Source organism: Symphodus melops (assembly GCF_947650265.1).
Source record: "Symphodus melops genome assembly, chromosome: 14".
NCBI lineage: Eukaryota > Metazoa > Chordata > Actinopteri > Labriformes > Labridae > Symphodus > Symphodus melops.
This window is the reverse complement of record NC_136704.1, coordinates 16,690,512-16,704,604: the sequence shown is the minus strand read 5'-3', so window position 1 is coordinate 16,704,604 and position 14,093 is coordinate 16,690,512. Positions and strand designations below refer to the sequence as shown.

The window sequence follows — 14,093 nt, the reverse complement described above, 5'->3', positions numbered from 1 at the left end:
AACTGAGCCGATGTTACCAAGATTTTTTGAAACATTCAAAGTAGCAGCAGTGTCGTTCTTTTTCATCAGTGACTGTAGGGAGTCACTCCATAGATGCATCTACGGAGACAAAACAGCCTTTAAATAAGCCTCTGTTCAGACCTTAACGACCTCCATTAACACAGGAAGTCTGACAGCCTTACTCAGATGATTGAGCTCTTCTTAACGTGGCCACTTTTGTGAAAAACTTTGATTTTGGCTGCAGGTCGGCTCTGTCATATTGGCCAATGAGTGGATGTTCTGGAGCTTTGGGTGGTCTCAAATGGTTTTCCTTATCAGAGGAAGTTCCTTGGATCTCATAAAAAACGTTCCCTTTTCAAACTTTATATGCGGCTTTAATCTCTCGAGATCGTTCATCACATTGGAAAGAATAACAGCAGTGAAGTTGCTTTAAGAGCATACTTGATCAGATTGTGACGCTAATTTTGAAAAGCACTGTAAAAAAGTAAAAAAAGACAGCTTATTCCATTTGACATCATCCTGCGTTTCACATGACTTTGCCTCTTAGCTTATTAACTGTGAAGTTATTCAAAGTTTTAAAAGAGATGAATCAGAGAACGATCATGCAGGGATCTCATGTTGAGCTTGTGTGAGAAAAATGAGATCCAGCGCAGTGTGTTTGTGTTTTGAGAAGCTGCATTCTGAACCCTATGACCAGGCTGTAATTTGTTTTCATCTCTTCTTTGAAAACACGCTTTGTATGAGGAGGCGCCCCTTGTGCCTGTCATTTAGTCGCCCTCTTACTACCTGCAATCTGAGAACAGAGAAGAGAAATGTATCGACAAAACGAAGAGACGTGGAGAAAACTGTTACTTTCATTCCTCCAGTACAGGACTTGCACATTTAGCGCTTTCCGTACCGTACGAGACCAAAACACTTGACAGTATTTTGAAAATCGGATAGTGTTAGGTTGTTTTCAGTCACTCTGACATTAACATGTTTTTTGTGCTTGCGTCGAGTCCAGAGTTTTCTTAAATGCTCTCCATGTTCCTCAGAGCTCTGATAATGATATTAGAAAAATGTAATTATGTGCAGCTGCGTGAGCAATCACGTGAATACGGAAAACAATATGATGCTTTGATAAAGACAGGACAAAATGAAATTATGAGCAGATGTATGACCCTACACACACACGCACACACACACACACGCAGAGATGGGAGCCCACAGGTCATAAAGACGGTCTATCTTCTATGAATATGGAGGAAGGAAAATGTCCTGCTCAGGTTGAAATCACAGAGCTGGGTGGTCTGCTTAGTATTCATACAGAGGTGTGTCCAAACACACACACAATTTACACACATGCACAAACACACTTCCTGCCCCCCCGCTCCCCCCCTACCTCGCCTATATTTCCAGGGGGAAACCTCAGAGAGTGTTGGCCTGTGTAGTTGTTGCTGAATTATGGGATCAGCCTCTGCTCTTTGTTTCTCCAGTTACAGCGTCTGAAATGAGTGTTTGTGTGTGTGTGTGTGTGTGTGTGTGTGTGTGTGTGTGTGTGTGTGTGTGTGTGAGATTGTTCGTCTGCCTCTGACCACAAATCTCTCTGTATCTCTGTCTTACTCTACCTTTCCTCTACAAAAAAAAAAAAACCCCAGACACTGTTGGCAGTGTTTAACGTGGCGCTGGAGAGATGAAAGGCTCCCAGAGCTCTTCACGGTGGAGCCGAGCAGAAAATGAGCCGCCTCCGAGTCCTCCCATAAACAAACGCGCAGTGAAGCCGCGTGCATGCATGTGAGCAGCCTGAGAAGCCCTTCACACTCGCACAGTTACTCGAGGTGGTTCACCACAAACCACTGTAAAGCTGCATGTCAGAGCTGAAGATTAAGACAGATAGCATCATATTTATTGATCAGCCACAGGGGGAAACACAACAGCTCCAAAGAAAACACCATCACTGGTATACATGGTTTTCTTCATTTTCATGCCTGTCTTTTGAATAAGCAATATGATTGGGTGAATTGAGCTGTTGTTGATAGTCACTCCTCTTCACATTTCACTGGAACATGTCTTTCAGACTGCATGAGGAGCTTTCTCAGAGACGATGTCAGAAAATTTAAAAAAAACATCTCCTCTCTTTCAGCCGTTGGGTATCTTAGCACGCCAGCATTAAATTGATGTGGAACAAACATCGCTGCATGTCAGACATTCTTGCCAAAGGGCCAATCCCGACGTTCAACTGGTGCATCACTAATAATTAACATCTTGAGGATGTAATAAACTACGAGAACTCGCTGTTTATACGACATGCTCAAACTGGCCATATCGGAGGCCCAGTTGGTAAGTGGTCAGTGTACGGGGGGGGGGGGGGGGGGGGGGGGGGGGGGGGGGGGGGGGGTGAGGAAACTTGAATAACACACCCACAGAGAAGCAGTACGTGTTGTTGAGATATGATAATTAGAGCCTGATGGTGACCTTTCACTTAAGTCCACTTTTTACATGTGACGCAAGCTACGTTCGTTTCATGGACATATGGACCAATATGGGTCTGTAAGAAAGATGTTTGATACCAAGGGCAGTGAGAGAGAGAGAAATGGAGAGAGAGAGGAGGTACAGAGAAGGATGGAAGTAAGAAAGCTGGAGGCTCTTTCGAGGCCTGTGAGTCCGGATATGGGCTGGATATGCAAGAGAGGGTCGATTACTTCCCTGCTGTTTGCACACACACACACACACACACACACACACACACACACACTTGCATACATACACACACACTTGCATACATACACACACGGGCAAACAAAAGACGAGTGGAAACACTTTAGTTAAACATCACAGCTGGTGTTGAATGAAACATGACCAAAAATGGGTTCATGCAGTAAACATTCAATGAACAGAGTGCACTTGAATGAATGGAAATGTAGAATAGCTATGTGTGTGTGTGTGTGTGTGTGTGTGTGTGTGCCCATCCAGAGGTACCAGCAGTAAATGAGTCATGGCTTTGACATTTCCATGCAGTGTAGTGTATCACATTACTCCTCCTGCTGTGCAGCGAGACATGCTTTTATCTTTCTGGTTCATTTGCTCACCGAGGGCAACAGACAACCTTACACACACACACACACACACACACACACACACACACACACACAGGCAGGTATGCAGACCTGCACATGCATACACAAACTAGCAATGTTCTCTCTCTTTCATGCACACAGAATACAGAGAGAACTTCTCTGTGACTGAGGAAGCTTTCATGGATTTGGGCCGCTCTGTAACGTCGTGCACCGTGCACAGAGGCTCGAGTCGTTGCAGCAGCAGCAGCTGCGGATTCGAATCCGACCTTGGCTCTTTACTGTACGTCACCCCCCCCCCTTCTCCCAACATCTCGTACGTCTCTTCAGCTGTCCTGTCTAACAACGGCCCAAAAAGAGCTTTAAAAAGACTACGATGCAATTGTCAATGTTTGGCATGAACAAGGAAATGTTTCGGTTCTTTTTTCCCCCCTCTTTCTGTTACATTTGCGCTTAAGGCAAAAAACTTGAAAGATCCCCCCCAGACCCTTTGTACACAGGTGTTTTCACGATTTAGCAAATGATCCTGTGCATCTGTAAATGTGTTTTTAATTACAAGATGTTTTGCCCATTCACACAAACTCCAGACTTTGATTCGTTCTCTCTGCTCCCTTCATAGGTAATCAGCCTCACTATTTTTCAATGAAATTAAATGTCGTCATTAACAAGACAAATTGTCATTTCCTTTTCATGATTCTGCCACGCACAAGGTACAGCTCTGACTTTTCAAACTTGTTGAGGCTTTTCAGGCCTGCACAGACATTCTTTAAGGTTCATGTGTGTGTGTGTGTGTGTGTGTGTGTGTGTGTGTGTGTGTGTGTGTGTGTGTGTGTGTGTGTGTGTGTGTGTGTGTGTGTGTGTGTGTGTGTGTGTGTGTGTGTGTGTGTGTGTGTGTGTGTGTGTGTGTGTGTGTGTGTACAATGAATAATCTTTCCTACCGGCAGCAGATGACAGCTTTGCATGACAACGCCAAGTCCAGGAAGGCCTGGCGAAGCTCGAAGGACAGCGCGTATTTCAGCGTCTGACCATCGATGATCAGCGCAAGCTCATTTTCCTTCCTGAGGGAGTCGCCTAGGGATGAACAGTGGGCTGTCAACGTGGCCCGAGTAGCCTGTAAGGAGACAAAGACAGAGAAGAGGGTTCGCTTGAGACCGATCGGATGGTTGCACTCGTCATCCCCAAACGATTGAAAGTTGTATCCGCTACGTTTCCTCCTCCGGTCAGAAAAACAAACACAGCAGCCCTAAAACCTCACCACTATGATCCAGCAATCTTAAATCCTCACCTGTATTCAAACCAATCATAACCTTTAATATCACCTGAAAAACAACAACAACAATCTTCTATCTATGAAATCTGGCAGCTGTGTTTCTAAGTAACCACACACTTAGGTTTTGGGTTTTTGTGGAGATACTGTGGCTTCACAAAGTGGTGAAAATACAAATCGCACACACATCAAAACACTTAAACCAATTTGTTGAAAGGTCAAAACCACTGGTGGTAAATGAAGACATGTGCTGCTGGTTGCACAGGCTGCTTTCATCTCCGGAAAGAATTTGCCTCTGTGTACACTAAACAATTAAGAATGCCAATATAAAAGTTCACTGTTGTTCTAGACGCGGATGCTACCAAGTTCCCCCGAGGCCCGTTGAACCCTCAATCTTTACTTCAAAAAGGGAGTCGCTGCAGGGGAAGAGAGGCAGACAGAGATGAGCTTGACTCGCGTGCTGGTGCTGATGGGATAAAATGACGGTTTTATTTCTGACAGCAAAGTGTGTTCGCTTCTGTCTGTGAAAAAAAAAGAAGTCCATCTTGCCTGTAGGCCAGTAGTTTAGGGGCAGTTTTGATTGGTGCTCTTGATAATAGAGGAACTGGGATTAATAGAGAAAATAAACATCCCGCTGGGTTGTAATGAAGACCATGTGGAGGAGCAGGCACGCTACAAGCTTCCAGTCTGTAACGCGCACACACACACACACACACACACACACACACACACACACACACACACACACACACACACACACACACACACACACACACACACACACACACACACACACACACACACACACACACACACACACACACACACACACACACACACACACACACACACACACACACGATAAATACAAGTTTGATTCCCATGGGAGTAAAATGGTCTAATAACAAGGCTCAATGTTTTTGGCCCTGTGTGGCCCATTTAAACCTTTTACATACCGAGCAGAAGGTTGTTTTTTTTTAACCATTCAATTAAAATAAATACAAAACCTGAAACAACTCCTTTGAGCCCTAAACGATGAGAGTATCATGAAATGGTGCAGCAAAGAGCTCGCCGTCTGTCTGTCTGTCTGTCTGTCTAAGGACAATTTAAAATTGTATAAGCGGAATTCAGTGTATACAAATAAACAAAGAATGACGCATGATGAAACGCCCTGTGGTGGGAGGCGTTTGTGGGATTCTGGGTCGCACAGCTAAACACAAACCGGTCGTCTACACGAAGAGCACAAACTGTTTCAAATGTGGCGCCGTTCACAATCTGCACAGTCTCGAACAGCAGGTTATTGGTCACCATCAGGTGACCTGACAGAGTCCACTGACCGGCAGAAAAAAACGACCTCTCTGTCTACAAATTAGCATGTGAAGACGACACACGGTCACGTATGCGTGTAAGCAGCACGATCATGGACAACACGTTCTCTCTTCTTGTAGCGATGCGCACACGCACACACACACACACACACACACACACACGTGTCCCTCCTCTTCCCCAAAATTCCTGCTCTTGTTTTTTCAGCCTGAGGCCGTGTGTTTTTCTTTGTAAGTCGGAATTCCTGTTTGCATTCACCTTTTTTCCCCCCAAACAGGCGAAAGGAAAACAAAAACATAATGAAGGGATTAAAGCAGATTACAGGTTGTCAGAGTTCTGAAAGTCAAAGTGTCTACATGTGTGTGCAGGTTACCAATGTCTGTTTGCATGCAAGTGCACTGGGATGACGTGTGTGTGTGTGTGTGTGTGTGTGTGTGTGTGTGTGTGTGTGTGAATGGCGAGCACGTTGTGCGAGGGGAGAATCACAGCTTTTCTTCCTGCTTGTCCTCACCTCATCACAGAGGAATGGGCACAAAGGCCCTGAGCATTACACAAAGTAAACAAGCCATCAATGGAAGATGATTGCAGAGATACTCTGTGCAGGAGACGTGTGTGAGACGGTGGATGTCTGTGCTCCGATTCTGGCACCACAATCAGGCCTCAACCTTGTGCATGCTTGAATTCGGTCATGTCTTGTTTGATAGTTGAGCAATACTGTCGACAGTACGAAGCCACATAATGACTTACAGTAAAAAAAAATGGTCACACATGATTTTGTAATCTCTGATTTGACCGCCTGTGAAGCACTTTGTTACCTGTATTAAAAAAGCGATTTGCAAATTAAGTATTATAATGATCATTTTCACTACAGGTACAGTTATCCCCAGTGTATGAATGAGGTGTTAATAAATCACAGCGCTTTATCATAGTGGGTTTGAGACCAAGCTTAAGCAGCAGCTCGGCTAACCAGAGATAATACCCAGGCTGCAGAGAGCTGTGGAGGATTACAAAAGGTAGCTTAGGTACGAGTGGCGGGACAAAATAAATACACCGATTCAGCGATTCATCTTCTTCCTGACTCTCGTGATACAGCGACGTGAATTGCTGGTGCCACATATCCAGGTTTCCATTCAGAAATACAGCGCTCTTCACAGATTTTATTTGCCACAATCCGGCTCGTGGGAAACGACAAACATCGGACGAAGAGGTTTACAAAAGAAAATGAATAACAAAAGACCTCGTGATATAAGATCAAGGGGCATTTTATATTCTCCAGTTAATTAAGGATTAAGGATCGTCTTCAAATCGATCAGAAAGTTAGTGACTTTGTTGTATCTTGATTTTATCACATTGGGGAGGCCAGTATCATGTGATACCCGACTGACCCTCTTAGGTATGAAATCTAGTTTGCTTTAGATCTAGCTGGCAGCTTCTTATGCAGACATAACTGCATACTGAGAACAAATTACAGCGACAAAAGATGACAAGAAACAGCTTCCCTGAAAGGTCTGGTATGATTGTTTCACATTACAATTATAAAGAAACATTTAAAAAAAAATCGTACGTAACTTTCCGCTCTCTCGTGCTAAATTAACTTCTATTTCTGGAGATCGAAAAAAAAAAGAAAAGAAAAAAAAAAGCTTTATTCTTTGGTTGCACGAGTTGCTATTTGACAAATCTCATCAGCAAGCATTCTTAGGTTCCAAGCTAAATGTTTACTTTCCATGTTCATCTGAGCTCGAAGAGAACGGAAACACTCAAACACAAACACAAACACGCAAACTTGGTAAAGCGTGTTCACAGGCCCTTCGACGTGGAATTTTATCAGGTTTATATTTGGATCACAAAACGGCGAGACACGTAGGCAGTTTGAGATATCCCAGGTCCCCTTCTCCCATTGGATACACAAAATGCACCCAGATATCTATAAATACATCCATATATATTTAGATATATGAACACAGCAAGGATGGGGAAAGTCAAAAGTAGATCCGTTCCAGGCCTCCCTCTCCATTAAGAGAGAGCTCGATCACATGTGCCATTAAGACGAATGTACAGAGGCAGATTATGATATAAACAGAAAATGCACTAAGCAAGATGAATGGGAGAGGGTACAAAGGAAAGGAGCCGACAGAGGACGCTGAGTGCGAGTAGACTGGACCTGCAGGAAAGAAGGAGCCTGCTGAGTGAAGAGAAGGTGGAGGGAGAGACACGCTCATAACTGAAGTGCAGAATCTGTCACCAGGAAAGATTTAATATACCGTTTAATTATCAGACTGTGCATCTGTGCAAACACCCACATCCCCTCCTGACAGAGACAAAAACGCACACACACACACACACAGACACACACACGCAACAAGACACACCGCTCCCCCCCCCCCCCCCCCCCCCCCCCGGAAACCAAAAAGCAGACACGCATTTGGACTTTAACTGTTGGATACATTGAAAAATGCCAGAACAATAGAGCATGAGAGTCGAGGTGATATAATTGTGTGTGTGTGTGCGTGTGTGTGTGTGTGTGCGTGCGTGCATGAAGATGATTAATGAGGAGAGGAAAGATGTTGTTTGTTTAAGAGTTGTACTGCATGACCGGGGAGAGGGGGATTGTGGGAAAGTTCGTTGTAATGTATATTCAGAGCTATCAAGCTGATGACGGTGATCATGTGCCGCTCCACCGAGGTTAAAACACAGCGCGTCTTTGTGCGAGTGCGTGGAGCTGAGACGGATCCATACGCGGACGTAAGAGCCGAGAGAGAAAAAAAAAAAAAGAGAGAGAGAGAGAATTTGCATTGCGTGTCCTGCAGTGTCACCTAAACAGACGAAGCCAGAGCGAGGAGACTTGTGTCGGTCTGTGTGTGGCGCGTGACAGATGGCTCTTGTCGCAGCTTTAGCGGTCGCAAAGCGTTTACCCAGGAGGCATTGCTCGCAGGGTTTGTTTTGATGAGGAGGAGCACCAAAAGGAGATCGTGTTACCACTCACTCGACGCCCTCACATGGCTCAGTCGAGTGTCTCCCCCCCCCCTCCCCGCCTTTCCTCTCCCCCTTCTCCCCCCTCTATCCAGATTGTCTATCTCAAACATGAAAAACAATAAACACTCCTCCAAACACAAACACACATATTCTGCAGCTTGTTCAGAACACACACACACACACACACACACACACACACACACACACACACACACACACACACACACACACACACACACACACACACACACACACACACACACACACACACACACACACACACACACACACACACACACAGGCTGTGAAATCTCCTCCTATGCAAAGACAGGGTGCTGACAGAGGTGGAGGTAGCTGTGTGAAGGAGTTATGAAGCGGAGAATGAATTTGGGTCGGTTTGGGGGGGGGGGGGGGTGTGAATGTACAGTAGGATCCAAGACCTGAGTTTCACAGAGAGGATCCGATACAGAGAGTCAAGGCGGGAAGAGTCTTAAAAACAGGGGTCGTTGGGTCAACTTGGAGGTGAGGGGTTTTTCCGATGAGCAGTCTCTGTTTTCGCTCCCGTCGCACACGAGGAAGCTGTGCCGGCCGGGAGGAGTTATTTTAAGTGTGAGATAAGTGTAGCTGTGAAGACAGGGTCGCTTTCAATCAGCGCTGACCACCAGACTCCAGCAGACTTCTTGGAAGTTGTTGGGATTGACGGGCGTGACTGTGACACCACGTGAAAACGCAGACATGCCACAGTCATACATGTGAGAGAGAGCGTTTGGATCAAATCGAATCTAAACCCACGAGTGTTGAAGAGAGAAACATCTCACGATTGCATTTTGTGTTGCAGAGGATGTGAATGTGCAGCCATTACTCAGTGCAGCAGTCTGTCAACTTTTGAATCCACTCGTGTCAAACATCAACATTTCTGACACTTGTCAATATTCACACGTTTAAAACGAATACAATCTCCTCTAGTTTCATGATCAATCCTATGGAAAAGGATTCAAGCTTTAAAACAAAGTACAGATCATCACTCATCTTAAGACCTAAAAAGAGAGAGAGAGAGAGAGAGAGAGAGAGAGAGAGAGAGAGAGAGAGAGATCTGTCTAATCCGCACAAATATATTAGCAACCATTTGCTAGCAAATTTTGCCGATGTATTTGTATCATTTAAAAAGAGTGCAGAGAGGTCGGGTGTCATTTTTTTCCCCAGCGCCGATCTGACTTGTGGCGTCGACACGGTTCTTACCTTACATCAAATGTCTTTTTAACCTTTATGTTCTCCGAGCGCCTCATAGAAAAGCGTCAGTAGAACCGCGTCACTAAAGACCCTTAAGTGCTAAAACGTATTGCATCCAAAACCTCTTCAAAAGAACGACGCCTTCCCTGGAGCGGGAACACAATCACAAACGAGCTCAAAGACGAAATCAGAGGCGCGAGTGTTCGCCAAAACGACCTAACGAGGCCAAAGTTTGTGTGTGAAAGATGGATTCTCAAGGAGCCGCCGGAATATTCTGAATGGAAAAATCTTACCCAGGCATTTTTCATTTTGATTTTTCACACACAAACAATGTAACGCTAAATTGTAGTGATAGTGAGAGTTGTGTTAATTCTGTAAATATGTGGTTGATTTTGTTGACGTCAATCGACTGATCCGTCTGTGAGTTTGTAAACCTTCCTTCAGGAGAATGTGTTTATACAGGGAGTTTCACCTGGAGACAGCACCTTTCAACAGAGGCGTAAAGCCTTCAAATCCTGCCTCATCACGACTCATTCAACCGACACATGAGCCTTTTATCACTCTGGACAGATTTCCAATGAAGAGGTTTAAACACTTTTTTTTTTTTCTTTTCTTTTCAGACGTGTAAGTGCAAATGATGTCCAAACCTTATCATAACATGACGTTTGCCTCTTCTGTTCCAACAACCTGAATAGACAAGAGAGGATTTCCTGCCAAATCTAAACAAGCAGCATCGTCTGAGGGAAAAAGAGAAGTTCTTATATATTTATGTTAACGGCCAAACATTCACCCTCTGACCCCGACTTTATTGACCGGACAGCATTGAGAGGTGTAACAGTTTACTGTAAGATGATAACAAAATCATCCAAAGTGTATTAAAATGGATCCACTTACATCGCTAACTGTCTTGGCTGTCCCCCCCCTCGTGCGTTAATTGCAAATGCAATTCTCCGACAAGTACCTTTACGACCCACCCATTAAAAGTGCACCCTGTGAAACTCAATTTTCACAGCGTCTAAGTGGCCTCGCACGCAGTCTGGCTTTTGACCAGCGTTTCATATAAGTCTGGAAGCTTACAGACCTGACTCTGAATACAAGAGATTTCTTTGACTGGATGTTGGCGAAATGTGGGAAAGCAAACTAATTATAGGTGACAAGTTGCTCAATTACATTTTAAGTCGCGACAAATATTAAAAGTCCTTTCGCACAGGATGCCAACAAGACGCAACGTTAACCACGCAGAGGTTTCTTGTGCCATCACAATCATGCTATAGACAACAACCACCATCTGCAGAGAAGGCACCCTGAGTGACTTTGCCTGGTGTGATAGCACCGTGCTGAAGCCCGGCCTGAGCACGGTTACCTCTTGTACATAACGTCATAATAAAGCACATGAAGCGTGCTTAGTTTACAAGACAGACGGACTCGGAAAACATTTTTTAAAAAACGGACGGGCGGGCGGTTAAATCTGCATCTTGATGATGGAGGCCCGCGCTTGTGAGCAAGTGTACGGTGCCGAAGCACACCTCTTCTAACCGTGCCGAGGAAGAGTACTGTGCATGAGCACGTGACGGAGCACTGAGGCGAGTCAAAAACGAACTGGACTTTGAGGACCAAACGTGCTCGGACATTGTACGGCGTGAGTAACATGAGGTTGCCCACACATGAAATAAATGTGAATACATGTTTCTGTGTTCAGTGAACATTTGCTACGGGCCTACAAATACTTCACGCACACATTCAATATTTATAAGCCGCATCCAAACAACCTCTGTAAAAGTGAACACACGTAATGTGTGTGTGTGTGTGTGTGTGTGAGAATGTGTAAGACAGGCAGACACATGACAGTAATCAAGCCACTTAAGTTCAGCACCGTAACGTGTGTAGAAAATCGAATCTCCAGATAAAGAATGTCTCAGATCTCATTCCGACCATGAACATGTTGACACACTGCTGGCATTTAGCAGGACGTGTGTTATATAAAGACATACAGAGAGCAAGACAAGTGTGTGTGTTTTTTTTATACATTCTGGTACTGTAAGTGAACATGGTGAAAGAGAGGGGAAGCAGCGATAGCTCAGCGCTTGTCTCTTTTCATCCCTTTCTCCAAAGGGACACCAGAGACTTTAATTACCTGCACCTGTGAGCACACAAAGAGCCCCACCCACCAATCTGCCTGCGGACCACACCCTAGTTCCCACGGTTACCTGCTTAAACCCGCTTTCACACAATCCCACTTCCTCCCTGCCACACACACACACACACACACACACACAAAAAGTCCCGATACTGTACGACGTGCGAGCTCAAGATCAGCGAGAGGAAGAAGAGGACAGCGCACTCACATCCAGAGAGTCCTCGTTGACAATGATGAGGGACATGCCGTGTGTCACCAGTCGACAGGAGTAACCTGAGAAACAGAGACAGATAAAAGGAGGGAGGAGAGAGGGGAGGGGGGGAGGGAGGATTAGATGTACTCAAACCCAAAACACAGGTGAAACAGTGGTCTCATGTGTGAGTGGTTTCTGCTAAATCCTGCTCCATTCTCAGACACAGCCATCTGACTCCAGTCGTCTTTATTTATCAGCCTTCAGCTATCATCATATCTCTTTTGTAATCTGCAGTGACATCTTCATTATAGGCTAAATGGCTTATACTCACAACTGCTCGAAAGACATTATTCTATACACCATATATAGTTTCATTATATTATTCTAGATTTTCAAAATGTTCAATACTTTATTTTATTTCAATAAAATCGGGTTAAAAATGCAATGTGATAAAAAAAAAAAACAAGAAATGACAACGACTCAGTTCTTGTATTTTTGTTGTCTCAGTATTGAAAAGGGATCAATAGTTTAAACCTCTGGTATAGTGTCAACTCGACTTGATGGAATTGTAAAGCTCAAACACATGAAAGTGTGTAAATAAGACTTTTTGTAAACACAGGCCAAGAAGATTCCCTCAATGGAAATTAGACACGGACGTCTTTATGTCTTGTTTAAGTCTTGTTCAGTGGATTTCTGCCAAAATCTTCCTCCTGATCTGCCAATACTACGCTAACACACCAGTGTCATTACTGTGCGATTTGAACCCCCCTTCTCTCCTGCGTACTTTGCATACTTACTTAGAGACTGGAGATATGTCTGGCATTTCCTAGCCAAAATAATGCCTGCTCTTTTTCTGGCCATAACTTAATAAACTCCACAACACACACACAGAGTTCCCAGCACTGCTGAACATGAGGCTTCAGTGGCAAGGAGGGCTTTTCCCCGCACTATCACAGGCTCTACTGTCCTCCCCGAGACTTCACACATTATGGATAAAGTCTTTATTCAAAGCCCTCTGACCTATGTTGATGGCGGTCTCCTGCTTGTCTCCGGTGAGGACCCAGATCTTAATGTCCGCCCTCATCAGAGTGGCGATGGTCTCTGGCACGCCGGCCTGCAGACGGTCCTCTATGGCTGTGGCGCCCAGCAGCAGTAGATTCTGTTTGTGGAAATGGAAGAGTGTGACAAAGAAAGAGACGGAAAATAAATCAGATAAAAGATCAAGAAGGAGAAGAAAAGGTTCACGTCTCATGTCTGATGTGAGGGCTCTTTCATCTCCAGCGAACATCGTCCATATTTAATCGAGGGATGAGAATGATGCCAGCTCAGTTCAGTAGCTTATTTTTGGACCACTGTACCAACCGTGTCTTCGTGCCAAGAGGTAACCCATTGCCCCCACCCCCACCCCTTGCTTTAATTTGTTCAGCATTTAAATGCATGTGTACCCTCATTAGACACACTCGGATGCACACACACACAAACACTCGCACGGAAACACAAGTTAACACTACTGTGTTGTTGACTCCAGTTTTATGGGGCTTTTGGCAGGCTGGTGCAGGTAATTACCCCTGTGGTCTGCAAGTCGGAGTCCCCCCCCCCTCCTCCTCCATCTCCTCCTGCTTCCTCTTTTTTTCCCCTCTTCACTGACTTTTTCTCACCTCGTCTCACTCCGCTAAATCCTCGACTTTCCCGCCCATCAGTGAAACTGTCGTCAGTCTCTACGCTCTCAGCTGATGAGGAACGCTCCTTCACTGCCCCCATCCAACCAACCATTACAGCGTGAACACCATGACTTACTTTAATTCTTACTTTATTCATCACACAAAAAAAAGGCAGACACCTTGAAGGGAAATCTGACTGAGTGAGTAATGAACTGAAGGAATAATGTGTTTCTTCAAGTGTGGGACTCAATAG

The 14,093-nt window shown here is 44.8% G+C and overlaps 1 protein-coding gene across 8 annotated transcripts in view; it reads right to left on the bottom strand.

Annotated features, from left to right (window-relative positions):
- The window catches only part of atp8a2 (ATPase phospholipid transporting 8A2), a 48,637-nt gene that overhangs the window by 14,900 nt on the left and 19,644 nt on the right, over window positions 1-14,093 (bottom strand). For all 8 annotated transcript variants that reach the window (XM_079361217.1, XM_079361219.1, XM_079361218.1 and 5 more), the window contains 3 exons: window positions 13,200-13,338; window positions 12,195-12,259; window positions 3,992-4,164 (listed from right to left, as the gene is read on the bottom strand). In XM_079361217.1, the coding sequence (XP_079217343.1) occupies window positions 3,992-4,164; window positions 12,195-12,259; window positions 13,200-13,338 (377 nt within the window). The remainder of the gene's footprint in view (window positions 1-3,991; window positions 4,165-12,194; window positions 12,260-13,199; window positions 13,339-14,093) is intronic.